Genomic DNA, 14,894 nt, shown 5'->3' on the forward strand with positions numbered 1-14,894 from the left:
CAAAAATAATAATCTCTTATCCTTCTCCTCCTACACCAAGTGACATGTTCATTCGTCGATTCACAATCTTTCACTTTGTCAAAAAGCTAGTTTCACAACCCCAAAACAGATTTCAAGCAGGAAACCCTCTGCAAATTAAAAACAAAAATACAAAAATTATAATCTCTATATTCATATTGATTGGAATCCTCCAGCATTTGTGAAATCACTTTCAGAGATGAATTTTGGGACCCTCCGCACCTGCTCCACACAAGCCACACTCCAGTTCAGTATTCCCCTTCACGAATACTTCTTTCTCAGTCTCCTTTGCTGCTCATTAGTCCACAGCTCAAATTAAACAGAGGAATGGGCCGGACAGGCGTTACTTTGGTGACCGAGGTGGCACGTACTGCTCCTTGCCGACACGCCGCGGCGCTCCCTGAGGCGATGATCTGCGTCCAAACTGGCGCCTCTGTTCCCTGATTTTCCCCGCAGCTCCCCGGGGCGGCCCGCTGCCTCGGAACCCGGAGTAATCCTTCATCCGACCTTCAGCTTTGTCAGCAGCCTTCTCCGAAGCCCTCTCGGCCGTACCACTGTCGTCGTTTTTGGCTGGGGGAACTATGTTGGTGCGAAGTTCCCTGAGAGGCTGAACAGGAACGGGAGGCGGCTCCTTCGGGGGCTTCTGGCAAACTTCCGCGTAACTCAGCTTGCGCGGCTCCTTTGGGACCAAGGGAGAAGAGCGGTGTTTACAGACCACAATAACCACACCGTGCTCTTCCACGCGGTCCCAAGAACGCACACAATGAGTGCTGAAACCACAGCTGTGGCAAAATGCACTGAAGAGATCCAGGTGCTACTTCAGCACACTGAGGGAGAGCTCCCCACGTTCCTCACTCCATCCCTGCTTTGGGCCTTACCTGCACCGACACCGCGGGAGCTGCACTTGTGTTAGTAGGAGACGAGGTGGTACTGGTGGTATTTGTCCTTGGCGGCTTTGCAGTGCTGACAGGACAGACAGACACAGGTGGGGACGTGTGGCTTTTAACATCCTTCTGAACAGACACTTCTGGTTTGCTCTCTGGCTGAACTGCGCTGCTAAATCAAGAACAGTTTAACATTAAAGTCTGTGACAGACTTCAGAGCCATAGCCATGTTTTTTGCAGAACGGTGCAGCTTTTACTGCCATGATTTTCATCTTGTGGCCTCCACAGGAGCTGCCTTCCACAAACGGGAAAGGAAGCACAAACATTACTGCCATCCTGCAGGATGTCAGCTACAGTCTTGGCCACAGACACAGATTTGAACACACCCGGTTCACGTGAGCTGCATACCTTAACACCACAGCTTCAGTCTGACCCGATGAACTCACGCTCGTCACAGGCTGCTGGACAATGCTGTGCGTCTGTTCCTCCTGAGCAGGAGCCGGACAGCTGGGCAGCAAATCTTTGCTTTCCTGTGCAGAAAGAAAATGCAAAATATGAAGAGATGGTACACGGGCTTGAATTGCTCCTCAACGTGCCAGTACACAAAAACGGAATAGTGGGATTTTTCCAAAGGCAACTCAAGTCCAGATTATAGGAATTCTGTTTCTTTTGGAGCATCACCTCTAAGCCAATCACCATCTGTGTGGGTGAAACAAACAGTGGATAAAGCCCACAGTAAGTGGGGTAAGCGCACAGTAAGTGCTCAAGCAGCAGATTCACCTGGAGAAGCCCCTGTCTAGACGACACACAAACTGTTCCTACAACAACCAACAACCCACATTTCCCTCCTTTATTCCACTCCAGAACTGAGCTTACACTATATGTAATTCTGTAATTACAGAAGCTTCAACTGAATACTCCCACGAAGCCAAGGAAATCCAGAAGAGACAGAAGATGTGCTGTTATATTAAAACAGCGTAACTTTTGGTCTTAAAGCACTCTAATGCACAGCTCTAACAAGAATGATTTATTCTTTAGGCAGGGGAGAAGGAAGACACAGCAAGGTGAGCTACTGTGCTCTTGCCAGAGACTTAAGCAGGTACCTTTTCTTTGCCGATTCCCTTGACTACATCAGACATCCTGCTCTCCAGCACAGGCTCTCCTGGTATTTTTGCTGTACTACCAGGCAAAGGTGGGAAATTTGATGCTAACAAATCAAACTTTGGTGTCTGAGTCTTTGTTTCTGTTGAAGGCTGAGGTCGCTACAGGGAAAGAAAATATCTGTTAGTTAATAGAGCCATGACTTGTAGTACTGAAAGAGCTGAAACTGAGCATTAGGGAGTTTCCTGACAAGCAGTGACTACTAGCGGTGTAATCTAAGAACTTAAAGACTGTGCCATTCCTTCACTAAATGCATAACTTGCAGTAAAGGAAGTGGAACTTACTGAAATCCGGTCATCTTCTCGTCTCCTCCGACCTCTGAAGATGTTTCTCCTTTAAAGGGAAAAACAAGCCACTCAGTCACTTATCTACAGCCAAAGTACATCACAAGGGGACCCGTAGCAGAGGGACTCACAACAGCCTATCGATGAAGATTTATTTATTCTTTATGCCAGTACAAATACCAACATTAATTCATCAAATGTTCTGGAAACGATTCCGGAGGCAAATCAGTTATTTTGGAATAAAGACATCTTAAAGTATTTGCCAGAAGAATTGTCAGCTATTCAGTCAAGCAGGTATTCATGCTAACAGCTAAGTATTTATCATGCTCTGTTTAAATATCAGTTTTCTCCAGTGAAAATTGACAGAAACGTCTATTGTGCCAATGGCTGATGATCCTTGGCTCAGCATCATTCGAACCTCCAACACATTGCTGCATTACCTGCCCCTGCCAATGCCATAATCCCCATTCTGCTCCATCTGCATGGTAGGAGAATCCTTCTGGGAATAGCCTTGCTCTTGGTGCCCCGTTAGCGTGCTGTTATGTCGCTCCATAACAAAATTCCTTGAGTTGGTTCTGCTCAGTGGTCCATCCCCCATTGACACAGTGCTGGCAGCAGCTGGACCCTCCGCAGCGTGCTCTGAGCTGCCTGACGATCGGAAGTGAGGCTTCACACTGCAGGGCACATGGCAAGAGGCTCTGTAACCCAGAGTTTAAAGAACAAACTGCAAAGTTTCCACTGCCTACTGTTAATCTGTAGCTGACAAAAAGGAGGAGGTCAATATGTACTGGAACTCCATCAGAGAAGTCTTGTTTCCTCAACACTTGTCGAGAACAAAGAAACTGTTATTCCTTCCTTCCATTTATTCCTTCCATTCTAGCTCTCCTGCCACCTCTCTTCTCATCAAATGTTGTCAGCAGAAAACAGAGGTCACTGCCTGACAGATCCCAAAAGAAAACAAAATCCCCAAAGACCTGACACAGTAGAAAAGACAGTGTAACCCCGACCTGTACCTGCTGCATGGACACTGGGTTCTGGCAACTTATTTGCAGAATGAAACCTAAAGAAGAAACCTCACTCCAGCACAAGCAAGAAATCTGAACAAGAAGCTGGAGCAGATGTATGACTGAATGTGCTGAAGGGGCCTAGGCAGATCAGAGCAGGGAAGCTGAGAGTCCTCCTCCCCAAAAGCCAGGATCTCAGCCCCAGTGCTCCCGTTATCAAACACCTCCACAGTGACCGTGGTTTTCCAGACCTTTTACCCATTTATTGACTAGTCAGCATCAAAGCTGTATCTCCTTTGAACCCAGATGTGGCTGTGCACACTCAGTGTTACTGTGTGCTACAGCTCCGGGTCTTAAACGGAAAACTACCCAGGAAAACCGACCTGCCGGAAGGCAGAACAGAGCCTGTCTTGTCTCTGCCAAATTCTGAGTGATCAAATTCATCTGCTTTGCCAAAGCCATTTTAAATCATCTTTTAGATGGCTGGGCAGAAGATATCAATTTAACTTAACCAACACTAACACTGAGGACTTTCTCTCACAAAACCCAACCTTCCTTTCCCACAAGGACACTGCAGCAAATCAGGGCAAAACAAACACAACCAGCTTAGACAAATGTTTAGCTACAGACAAAAATCCAATATTTAACTAGCGACTGCCTCTATGACAGAAAAAATGAAGCTTAATGAGCCAGGACAAATCTGAAAGCAGCAGCTGAATGAACCTCTCTGAATGAACTCTTCTACAGTTCAAGAGAAGATGCATCAAACTAAGATTAATTCATATTTCACAGCTTTGAGCAGCACTGAGAACCAGTTCTTAGGCCCCAGTAAGGCAACATCTTCTCAGGTCATTCTTCAGCCCTCAGATCTCATAATCTTAGCCATCATTGAGAAGGCCACAATCTTATCTGGGCAGAAGAGCAAAGCAGAAGAGACAAGAAAAGATAAGGAGGGAAAAAAAAAAAAAAGCAGACAGAAAGAAAGGTGACATGAAAGAGTAAAAAGAAGGAAAAGCATGCAGTGCAGACTGCCCAGACGCTGACTGTTGGACCTGTTCTCTCTTAGCGCGATACTTGATCATCACTGGGCCAAACTTTCAGTCTTGTGCTTGCAAAGGAGTCCTGCTGAAGTATAATCCCTGTCTGCTTCTGGAACATTAAGATTTATTATTGTGAAAGCAGAGCTTGGTACAAGCACAGTGGCTCAGCAAGATGAGCAGGAAAGATAAGACAACCAAGAAAGACCAGCAGAACCTGCACACACCTGACCCTGAAGCTATAATTTCTCAATTACTGAACTTTGGCAAATGAAAGTTTTAAATAACCAGAAGAGTTTTAGAACCTTAAAGACGAGGCAGGTGCAATTTACAAGAAGTCAGTGAGTGTGTGGGCATTCCTAGATGTTAATCTTTGGGCACATACAATTCTTGCATGTTTTCAGCATCCATACCTCTGAGATGACCCACGTAATTAGCAGTTTTTACAAGCTGTAAGTTTCAACACAATTTAAGGCAAAAACCAAAAAAACCAACATTAATCAACTTCAGAATCACAGCTGTGATATGTGCAGCTGTGACAGAATCAGCTGCCCCATCTCCTAAGCTGAATTGCCAGCTGCAGAGCCAGCATTAAGGCTCTGCTGAGTCACCAGAGACCACATTTCCAAGTTCATCCTCTGCCAACAACCACAAACCTTAACTGCATCACACAAACACTTGCAGAACCGTCAGCTGTCAACTGACTCCACAAACAGAACACAGCTCCATTTCCACGCTGCCAGCCACATGCTGAACGCAGCAGAAGAGCTTGCAAATAAACCCATTTCCACCCACACAAACAGATTACTACTCCATTGTATTTACAGAGTACTGCTCCAGCAAATACAAAGCTGTTCCCTCCTCCCCACTGTTTATATCTGAGCAGTCCTTACAGTTAATCAGGAAAGATGGGGATAAAGTAAATAAACTACAAGTAACAGACACACGGCGTCGTGCAGCTGTAGCACAAAGCAGTCAGGGATGCAACTGAGCTGCACATGCTGAGTGGCTCTGCAGGACTAAGCACACAGCAGGAAAAGCTCATGTTTGCACTGCATGAGTTTGTAATCTGCGCATGACAAACATAATTAGAAGTATTACCTTAAGAGGAAGTTATTTGTCTGCAAAAATTCCTCTGAGGCTTTTAAAGGAGCTACCTTTGCTCTCTCCAGTGCACATGGCCATTATTTTAGGCTTTTAAGCTGCTACCTCGATCCTTATTTTGTGGTATAAGTCAAGTTAAAAAAACACTTTGATTATTTGTTAAAATAAATAAACTGGTCCCATTAGGAGGCACTGCACTCTACAGGTGTGCAAAGAACACTGTGGGGTCTCAGTACTGTAAGTTCTCAGAAAGCAAACAACAGAGGCAGCTATCTTACCGATTCCTATGGAATGGGCGACCTATACTCAAAGAAGCAGCATTTGTTTTATATGATCCTGGTGTATTAAAGCCATTCACAAATCCACCGTTAGGAAAGGGGGCCTGCAACAGACAGAAGAGTCTCAATGGCTGAACATCAAAGAAAAATGTTTGCAGTTACACGGGATCATTTTCAGCAGTTATTCATTTAGTCTGCACAAACTTTTATGCAGAGCTACTCCAGCCAGCATGCTGTAACCTTACCACTGGAGAGAAAACCCCACCAGGTTAACAACCAGCAGATCTCCTTCAGCGCAGACCTCTGCTTCCTGGAAGAGCTGCAGAGCTCATCCACTAACATCAACTACTGGAGAACAGAACTGCACACCAAAATCTGACAATGGCAGACAATGGTGAGATCCACTGCCGCTCTCACAGCCCTGCTTTATGAGGTCCCTGATATAAAACAGAGCCACCTGACTGAAAACCCCTGCATCCTGCAGCTGCAGAGACTGCTAAGCCCACTGATCTGTTATCCAGGCCGTTACTGATGCTTTGGGCTATCTCCCCCATTCTCATCACTCAGCAGCTGTTACTCACCAGTGGTGTTTCAAAGTAAGGTGCAGGATTTGGAGACCATGTCTGAGGCACAATGCTGTAAATAGAGTACTGCTGAGGACTATATACAGGTTGCATAAACAGCGGTGAGGCAAACTGTGCTTGTGTTTGAATGGGCTGAGCATAAACACTGGAATCCACTACCCGGTAACCATTCTTAGCAAAAAACGTGTTGATGGCTTTTATCCTGGCCTGTAAGATAGCAAATCACATCCCGTGTGTTAGCTGGGAGAAAGGGAGAAGTAGAACATGACACCTTTCTTGCCTATTGAAATTGTAACACAAGGGACACTAAGAGGAAGCAAGTTGATTACTTTTTACAAATAAACACTGATAAAAATGAATCAGATTACACTCTTAGGAGCACAGGATACACACACTGCTTTAACTAGAGGGGAAGTTTAAGGTAACACTGCTTTCTGTAGCAGTAACCATCCAGACTCCAACTTAGACAATTCCTTTCACAGCACAACCAGTGGCTTCAGCCTTATTTGCAGTGCAGTTAAGGAAGCAGAGCCTCGTGAAGGAGAGTCCCCCTCCTGAGCTCTGCAGGCCCAGATTCCCAGGGAAGTAGAGAAGATTAAACAGAAACGAATTTCACACCTCACTGGAAGCAGCACTGTGGCTCACCTGTAGGCACCAAATGCTAACTTCTCAATGCTGTCCACAACCTCATTCAAGTCAATGACCTACAGAACTACAGATTATATCTCCAGTTTACATCTTTCCCACTGCTAATTCCTTAACTCCCCACTCCCACAAATGCGCAATGTCATTCCAATGGAAACAATATTTCATTCTGAAATCCCTTATAAAACAGCCTTACCATTATTGGCTTGCCCTGAAAGGTTTTCACTTCTTCCCTTAAGTATTTAAATGCCTGCATAGAAGAGATTAACATTAGAATACCTTGATGAAATTGTACCACTTAAGAGATATGACTTAATGTGCTTCCCTGTTAGCTCAGCTAACTTATCTGGTATCCTGAATTTGAAGTGTTAGATATCACAGTTGTGGCAAGCAGACAAGGGAACTGAAATCCTACAGCCTTCTAACTTCTACGTTAACCAGAATTTGGAAATAATCTCTTACAATATCAAGAGGGAGAATCAATAAACAAAGAATACTTTTAGCTGTGGGCAGCACGCATGCAATTCTCTCGAGCAGGGAAGCACCAATAACAAAACAGAAGTATTATTAAGAGCTGAAGGCAGCCTTACCTGTTGAGCATCTGTATCAGACTGGAATGTAACGTACCAGTTGTTGTTGTGAGCAAACTCACAGCTTATGACTTTGGGGCAGTTTTCATTTTTAAACAAAGCCTTAACCTCCTAGGGGAGAGAAAGACATCAGCTACTTATGGTTCTCCAGCTCTCCTCAGCAGCAAGTTTCACCTGATCAGAAATGCTCTTTTATTCCCTTTACAGAACAGCAGGTTATCCTCTACCAGTTAATGAACTCAACAGTGCAAGTGCAGCGTACCAAGCTCCCCAAGTAAAACTCCTCCCAAAGTAAAGAGGAATAAACTGATTAAGAATCACCATCATGATAAAAAAAATCAATACCGGAGTAAAACTGGTGATACTTCTGTATGAAAGTAGCAGCAAAAAAATCAGGTCACACACAGTCATGATTTTAAAGGATATTCCTCATTTGACAGCTCTGCAACAATCAATCGTATTTCAGACAGGACATGCTAGCAGACAAACACCCCATGTTACAACTTTAAGAAACAAAGAACTAAATCATTCTCTTAGCCAAATATCAGTAGGAATTTTATTATCCCCTTTCTCTGAACATAATGAGCTCAGCTCACTGGGTCACAGTGAATGGGAGATGTGTGTGTTTAAGAACATTTCTCGCTGCCAAAACAACTGTCTGACTTCAAGTCAAGTCACCACTGGGACAGAAATTCAGCCTGAACTAAATTCTGGGCTGATTTCATTTTTGGATCTAAAGAGATCAGTGCAAAGTTCCCTCCAGAAAAGCCTCACCAGCTCCATTTTGCTGAAAGTTTACTTAAGAACATTTTTATGCATTAGAAAATAACAGGACAACAGCGACAAGGTCATTTCAGTTTGACTTCTTTTGTCAACAGATAGAGGCAGAAAAAAAAAAATCTCTTCTGTGGTTTACAAGAGCTTAGAGCTTAATTAAACACCAGTTGACCTTTTAAGCAACACTTCCTGCTGCTGTCTGAAGCAGTGCTGAAGAATCTTCCAAAAAACACCAAGTTCTCCATTCTTATAGAACTCTTTACCTCTACAGGTGTTGTTTCAGGGATCTCACGGAGAATGATAATACATCGTTTGTGGTTTGGTCTGACTTTCTCCCCTGTCTCATCCACTTGTACCATAGGAGAAGCTACAATAAAAATACAAAAACTGGCTTAAAATGGGAAAACGTACAAGGCAAAAATCACCTCAGCAGCATCACTTCTTTGCAGTGAACTGGGTGTACACTCAGCAAATGTGAACAGTCTCCCAAAGCAGCCTCTCACTAAGACAGATTTGGACATTTATAACAAAGCATAACTAGAATTCAAGAGTCTGGAACAGCCCCTTAAATGCATTCTTTGCCGTACAAGGTTCTCTTCAGCATTTACCAAACACCAAATACCCAGACTTACATCTCAAAACGTCCAGAATAAGGTCCATATCAGTTGTCAGCTTCTTAATACCTTCCATGTTAGCAATTGTCCATATTGGAACAAACTGATCACTGTCCATTTGGGACATCAAGTAGAGATCCTTTGAAAGATTCTCACTAAAAAAACCAAATTCATTATTTTATAAAAATCTCACAATTTTTATTTCTTTTTTTAAACAGATGCCTTACAACAACATACTTACTGCAAGGCTTAAAAGCTCACCAACACCACTCACAGCCAAAATGTACTCAGATTTCATCCCTTAGAAAGTGTCTTAGCAGATCAACACAAAGAGTAAGATGATTAAAACAACTATCTTGATTAAAGTTAAAGCACGCTCTGTGTTGCTTTCTCTGCTAAAACAATCTTGCCAGACATCTCTTCTCTAAATTACTCCAGCACCTCACAACACAGAGGTCAGCCTGGGTTCCCATTCCCGGCAAGGATGCACGGATGGGGCTGAAATGCAACACAGCGCTTCTGCAGCATTCCAGCAGACCTCATTCCATACTGCAACCAACTCCTGTCACCCACAGCTCACGTGTTTATTAATCAAACAAACAAAACTAAGTATTTGGTAGCAGTTTTAATAAAGAGCTCACACAAAGTTGAGCTGACTGTACCGTGAAAAGCAGAACTCGAGTTGTTTCCTCAAACATTCTCTAATATCTTCTGTGGACACAACGGAGTTGCCTTCACCTGAAATTTATCACATTCACTATCAGATCTCAGTTTCACATCAATACAAAAACCCTTTTCATTGCACAATTCAACTATGAACCCCTCAGGGTAACAAAGGAAAAGGTCACAGAAGATACATTTAAAGATGACCACACTACGCACTCTAGGCTGTCATTCCTGTTGTGCTGAGCTGGATCCCACAGCCTTCATCTACCTGGCCGACTGCAACGGCTGGTTTGGATCTCCTTGAGTACACACTGACTGGGAAATGACAAAGTTCCCACTCCTAATTTACAAGTCCTATCTTAAGGGCAGCATGCACTGCAGTTACAGCTACTGACAGTGGTGCTCTTAATCAAGTACCCACCGGCCACTTCATAGATTTGGTATCCAAGATCTTCTGTTGTTAGGACAATTCCATTGGCAGCTGCTTCGTCGATTCCTGTGCCATTTCTTGCTGCTTCACACGACGTGGAGTACATCACTTCATATTGCTTGCAGCTATCTTCCGAAATCTCTACGTTACCTGGCAGAAGAATGCACCAACAGCAGAAGACCAGCTATAAGCTTCAGAATAATTTCCATTTGAGAATGTCAGCATTAAAAAAAATACTCGAGAATGCAGTAATAACAAGGCTTGGATTTTCAACGCCTACGTTGCAGAGGACAACACTTCCCATCTCTCTATTTTCACAAAGATCTGGATTGCACAAAGGTCTCAGTGAATAACAGGGTTCTGAAATTGTCAGATAAGATTCCCCTACAGCAGAGGGGTGGTTTAACACACAGACTCTCTGCTGAAATTTAAGATATTTAACGCTCCACAAAACTCTGAAGAACTGCTCTGTAGTTTCTACTCCAGTAAGAGCACTGCTGTGCAACAGTTCTCAGCAACATCAGGTGATCTTCCAGGATTTTATAAGCAGCCCTCAGAACTTATTTTCCTGTTCACAGGGTCAAGTTTATACTAAAGTGCAGCAATGGCAAGAAAGACATCTTGAACCCATCTCTACACATTTAGCATCTCGTTTCCCTCTTAGCGCGTTACAGTCATCACCGGGCCCTTTGAGTACCATCACCATCACAGCGGAGCTCTGGATCCCTCCTTAAATTCCTACTCAGCTCCCACACACCACAGCCCATAACAAAACCCAGCGCTGGCTCATCTCACCCTCAGTCTGAGTCCCCACCACAGCCGCCGGTTCGTGCCATGAGTGCTCTGCGCCATTGCTTGGCAGCGCCGCCTCGCCGCTGCCCTGGGGACCCTCCTGCCACACCTTGGCGTTGGGGTTTAGGCCAGCTCCTTTGGATGTTACCTGCTGAAAAGAGCACAACGATTCCATTACGGAAAATAACCTCCAGATGCTCCAACAAGCAAGCCCGATGGCACAGGTGAACTTTGTCATTTGCTGTACACATCCACATGCGAGGTGGCCAACTCGCTGCTAACCACCCCGTCAGTTTTCATCACTCAAAATGGGAAAATCTCTGGCATTTCCATTTCCCAAGAATTTTATTTCTGCCTCCATGAAGCGCTGCCTCCAACCTCTTTACTGACACATGCCATCAGCAGCAGGGGAAGCTGCTGGCTGCGATGCACAGCCTCCAACTTGTAAAGGCTTTCAGTCCTCCTATCACCTTTCAGCAGAAAAGAGGATTTCCTCCCTCCACATCCTATCCTAGACAGGAAGATTAAAAAAACAGAACAACAACAAAGAAAGCCCATCACATTCCGAAAGGAAGAGTTAGCAACAAGTTACAGAACTTAATTGGTGACATCTTTCCTAACAAAGCATCACTTACACTGGGCCAGGACTCCTCATTGCCTGATGTCTCTATGACTTGAAGAAAGCTGTCAGCAGACACCAGTGTATTTTGGATGTTGGTGAACTTGTAACCAAAGAGATAAATGCTCCCAAAGACCCACAGTAAGGATACAGAGACTGGGCAACAAGAACCACAATTAGAATAAGAATTCCTAATTTCCTCCAAGCAATTAACACACTGGCTTCCAAACTGATTCCCTCTTCATGGACAGCCCACTTCATTCACATCACCTGCTTGAATTCAAAAGGCAAAAGCCGCCCATCTCAGCCCTTATCACACGAATTCGTGAATGAGGAAATTTGATATTTCAGACGTCAGCCTCCAGGAGTCTGAAATCAAGGAGTGGTTTACTCCCAGGCCTCGAACATAAAGGAGGATAAGGAAGCAGCTGCAATAGCTTTGGAGACAATTCTGCCAAGGTGGCACTGAGTTCCAAAGCACTTCGCTCCGAGGACAATTCCAAACCCAGGAACAAAAAGCCTCCAAACCGCTGAGAAGTTCAAGGCAAACACATCAGAGGGTGAAGCAGAGGTGAAGGCGGCCATGCAGAAGCTTTTAGAATTCAAAATCTTCTAGGCACAATGAATTCAGTCCACACTGCGATGGGTTTTGTGAACATTAGCAGAATAATGTGGCTGGAAACGGGAAGGAGAAGCAGCAGTAGTGCAGTGTGAAGGGACAGAGCAGTTCCTCTCCAACAAGGTGCTGGAACCAAAGCTCAGTACGCAGCTGCAGCACATTCCCATCAGTCCCAGTGCAGATCAGCAAACTCTGAACTGTGCTCTGCCCACCCTCATTCCCTCTGTGATGTAGCACTGTGGCAGCAGAGGGATCTGCTTTGGAAAGCTAACATCACATTTCCTTCAATTTCCTTTTCATCAAATTTAAAACCAAATACCAACGTGCATCCAGGAGGTGATTCGTTACTTACAAATGCTAACTCTCTGCCTTAGGTCTTACAGGTAGAAACTTAGCTCAAGATGAAAATAATTGTAATGTGCAAATATGATAAAGTGAAACTGAAAGACTTCAGGGGTATCACTACACCTCTGAAGCAGATCAGAATTGAAAAGCAACCCTGGTTAAGTGTGAGTTACTGCAGCACATCCTGGAAGTCACACATGTTAATGGGAAGTTCCGAAATCACAGGTGCCAGAGAAAAGTGGTAAGAAACTGAACAGATTCAGGCTGATCGAGAAATGAATGAGGCTATTAATACAGCATCTGAAATACACTCCTGAAACAGAGCGTGGGCTACTTCCTCTTTGTTGTAGAGCATTTAATGACACATAATGGAGCTCTGGAAGACCCAGCCCTGATGTCATGCAGCTTAATAGCAAGACACCACAGGCTCTGAGCAGACAAAAAGTCCCTCATTTACATCAGCCTTTAGAGAATATCATGTGCTGTGCTCTGAGAGCAGTGCTGCTGTTCTGGCAAGTGGTTCTACGGGAGAGGAGGCCAAAACACCAATTCCTGCTTCTTTAGGGGAGGTTAACAAACACCAGGCCCTTCCATTGGCTGCCGAACAACCCTCCCTGCTGCTATCGGGAACTTTCATGATGAGGTTAAAGCTTTACAGAGATACAAAGGTTAGGAACACTCGCTGGCATCCATGAGCTGACAAAGCTCTCAGCTGAGCCTCCCCCACCTCACATCACTTCCAGCAAATGTGGTCAAAGATTCCCCTCCAGAAATTTCTCCACGTTGGTCACTGAAGCATCTCTGCTCTTGAGAAGATGGCAAAGAACACTGCTTTTTATTGTATCAGTCTATGTTACCTTCCACAGATTCAAGTGAGCCTACAAAAATGAAAAGACAGCTTCTTTTACAGCATATTTTAATCCTGCAATATCTTAACGCTGAGTTTGGGACAGACTCCATGGAGCAAACTGACACCCTAAAACAGCACCTAGGTGAAAAATCTAAAAGAGAATTCATTAAAACTTGTGATGTGAGAAGGTAAACGTTTTCCAGAAGGGAAAACATAAACAGAGGAAAATAATAATAATAATTAAAGATTAATAAGTCAGCAAATCTATGGGAGATTAACAAAGAGAAACCTTATGAATGCTGATGAGGAAGCGATCACAGGAGAACCACTGAACTCTGATGTTTTTGCTCTGCACAGTGGGAGCTCCTCCTGTAGCCCTCTGTAATGCAAAGGCACTGTGAGACGGTGCCACCCCCACCTGAACCAATGGCTTCCGTGGGAACTGTGTCAGCCATCTCAGCGCTCACAGTCCTGGTTTTCTCACGGAAAAGCACCACTGATAGCAATTAGGGCAGCATTTCAGCCATCCTGAATGCATAGATTTCAAATTTTTCCAATAAATATCAAATGCTAACAGCATACTTGCCATGGCTGCAAGCAAAAAACATCTATCTCAAATATTAGCATGTGAAAAACGAGCTTTACACCACTACCTCAGCTCAGCAAGTTTTCTGAGCTGAGACTTTCAGAGCAAATTGAGCTGCACACGGTGAAGAAATCAATTCGCAATCAGCACATGCACACCTCAGCTAAGCCTAAAAATACAGCACTGACAGCTAAAGTCGGTGAGCTAATTAATCCTCCCCAAAGCTCCACGACTTCCAGCACAACCCCACTCTGCAGGGTTTTTCAGGCAGCCCCACAGAACCAGAGGTGAAGCCGGGCTCTGTTTTAGTGCGCTGCACTCTGGCAATTCAGAACAGCCAGCTCTGAGCTGACACTGGAAGGGAAAGCGCCTTCACAAGGTCAGATGTGTTTGATTTGGAGCTCCTGAGAACATCACTGATGGTTCCTGAACAAAGATGGCAGAAACTAACAATGCTTATCGACAAAAAGGAAGGAAGGAGATCAAAGAAAACAACAAAAATACGGTGTGTGCCTTTGTGGGATTCATTCACACCCGCATGGCTCTGAGCCCAGTGGGAGCACAGAACCTCCACACTCAGCTCAGCACTGCTCATGAGCTTTAACAGCTCCTCCTCAGCTTCCATACTGCAAAACCCAACTCTCGCAATTTGCTTTTCTATGTCTGCACAGCCTTTCCTTTTCCCCCTTTCCATACAGCTCGAGCTGCAGAACCGAAGCAATCGCCTTAAAGGAGCGTTCCCAAACACTTTGATTCACATGTTCTTCAATGCAGAACGTGTCAGCAGCGTTCCCAACGGAGCACAACACACCGTTACAGATCGATTCGCTTTCCTCGCTCCCGTCCCATTACCGCAGCCGTTCGCTCCGGACGCTCTCAACGCCGAGCGGCGCAGCCGAACCCGGAGCCGCGTTCGGGAACCGCGCTGAGCGCACGCGGCGCGGCGTGCAGCCCGGCTCGGAGCGCCGCGATCCGCGGCCGAGCGTTGCGGGGCGGTTGCGCTGCGG

At 44.9% G+C, this 14,894-nt stretch overlaps 1 protein-coding gene across 2 annotated transcripts; it reads right to left on the minus strand.

Annotated features, from left to right (window-relative positions):
• LARP4 (La ribonucleoprotein 4) lies at nt 1–14,805 on the minus strand. Of its 2 annotated transcripts, XM_031556035.1 has the most exons (16): nt 14,699–14,805; nt 10,872–11,019; nt 10,068–10,226; nt 9,643–9,718; nt 8,999–9,135; nt 8,630–8,733; nt 7,590–7,700; nt 7,196–7,249; nt 6,352–6,561; nt 5,771–5,874; nt 2,788–3,021; nt 2,348–2,396; nt 2,006–2,164; nt 1,311–1,432; nt 897–1,074; nt 1–697 (listed from the first exon to the last, which is right to left on the minus strand). In XM_031556035.1, exons 3-16 carry the CDS (start codon nt 10,180–10,182, stop codon nt 362–364), a joined length of 1,989 nt encoding a protein of 662 aa, XP_031411895.1. In that variant the 5' UTR covers nt 10,183–10,226; nt 10,872–11,019; nt 14,699–14,805; the 3' UTR covers nt 1–361. The 2 variants fall into 2 exon arrangements, with proteins under 2 accessions (XP_031411895.1, XP_031411894.1); XM_031556034.1 differs by lacking the exon at nt 14,699–14,805 and having other exon boundaries at nt 897–1,071; nt 10,872–10,999.
• Between the last annotated feature and the right edge of the window lie 89 nt (nt 14,806–14,894).

The sequence above is a fragment of the Meleagris gallopavo genome, chromosome 17, assembly GCF_000146605.3.
Source record: "Meleagris gallopavo isolate NT-WF06-2002-E0010 breed Aviagen turkey brand Nicholas breeding stock chromosome 17, Turkey_5.1, whole genome shotgun sequence".
NCBI lineage: Eukaryota > Metazoa > Chordata > Aves > Galliformes > Phasianidae > Meleagris > Meleagris gallopavo.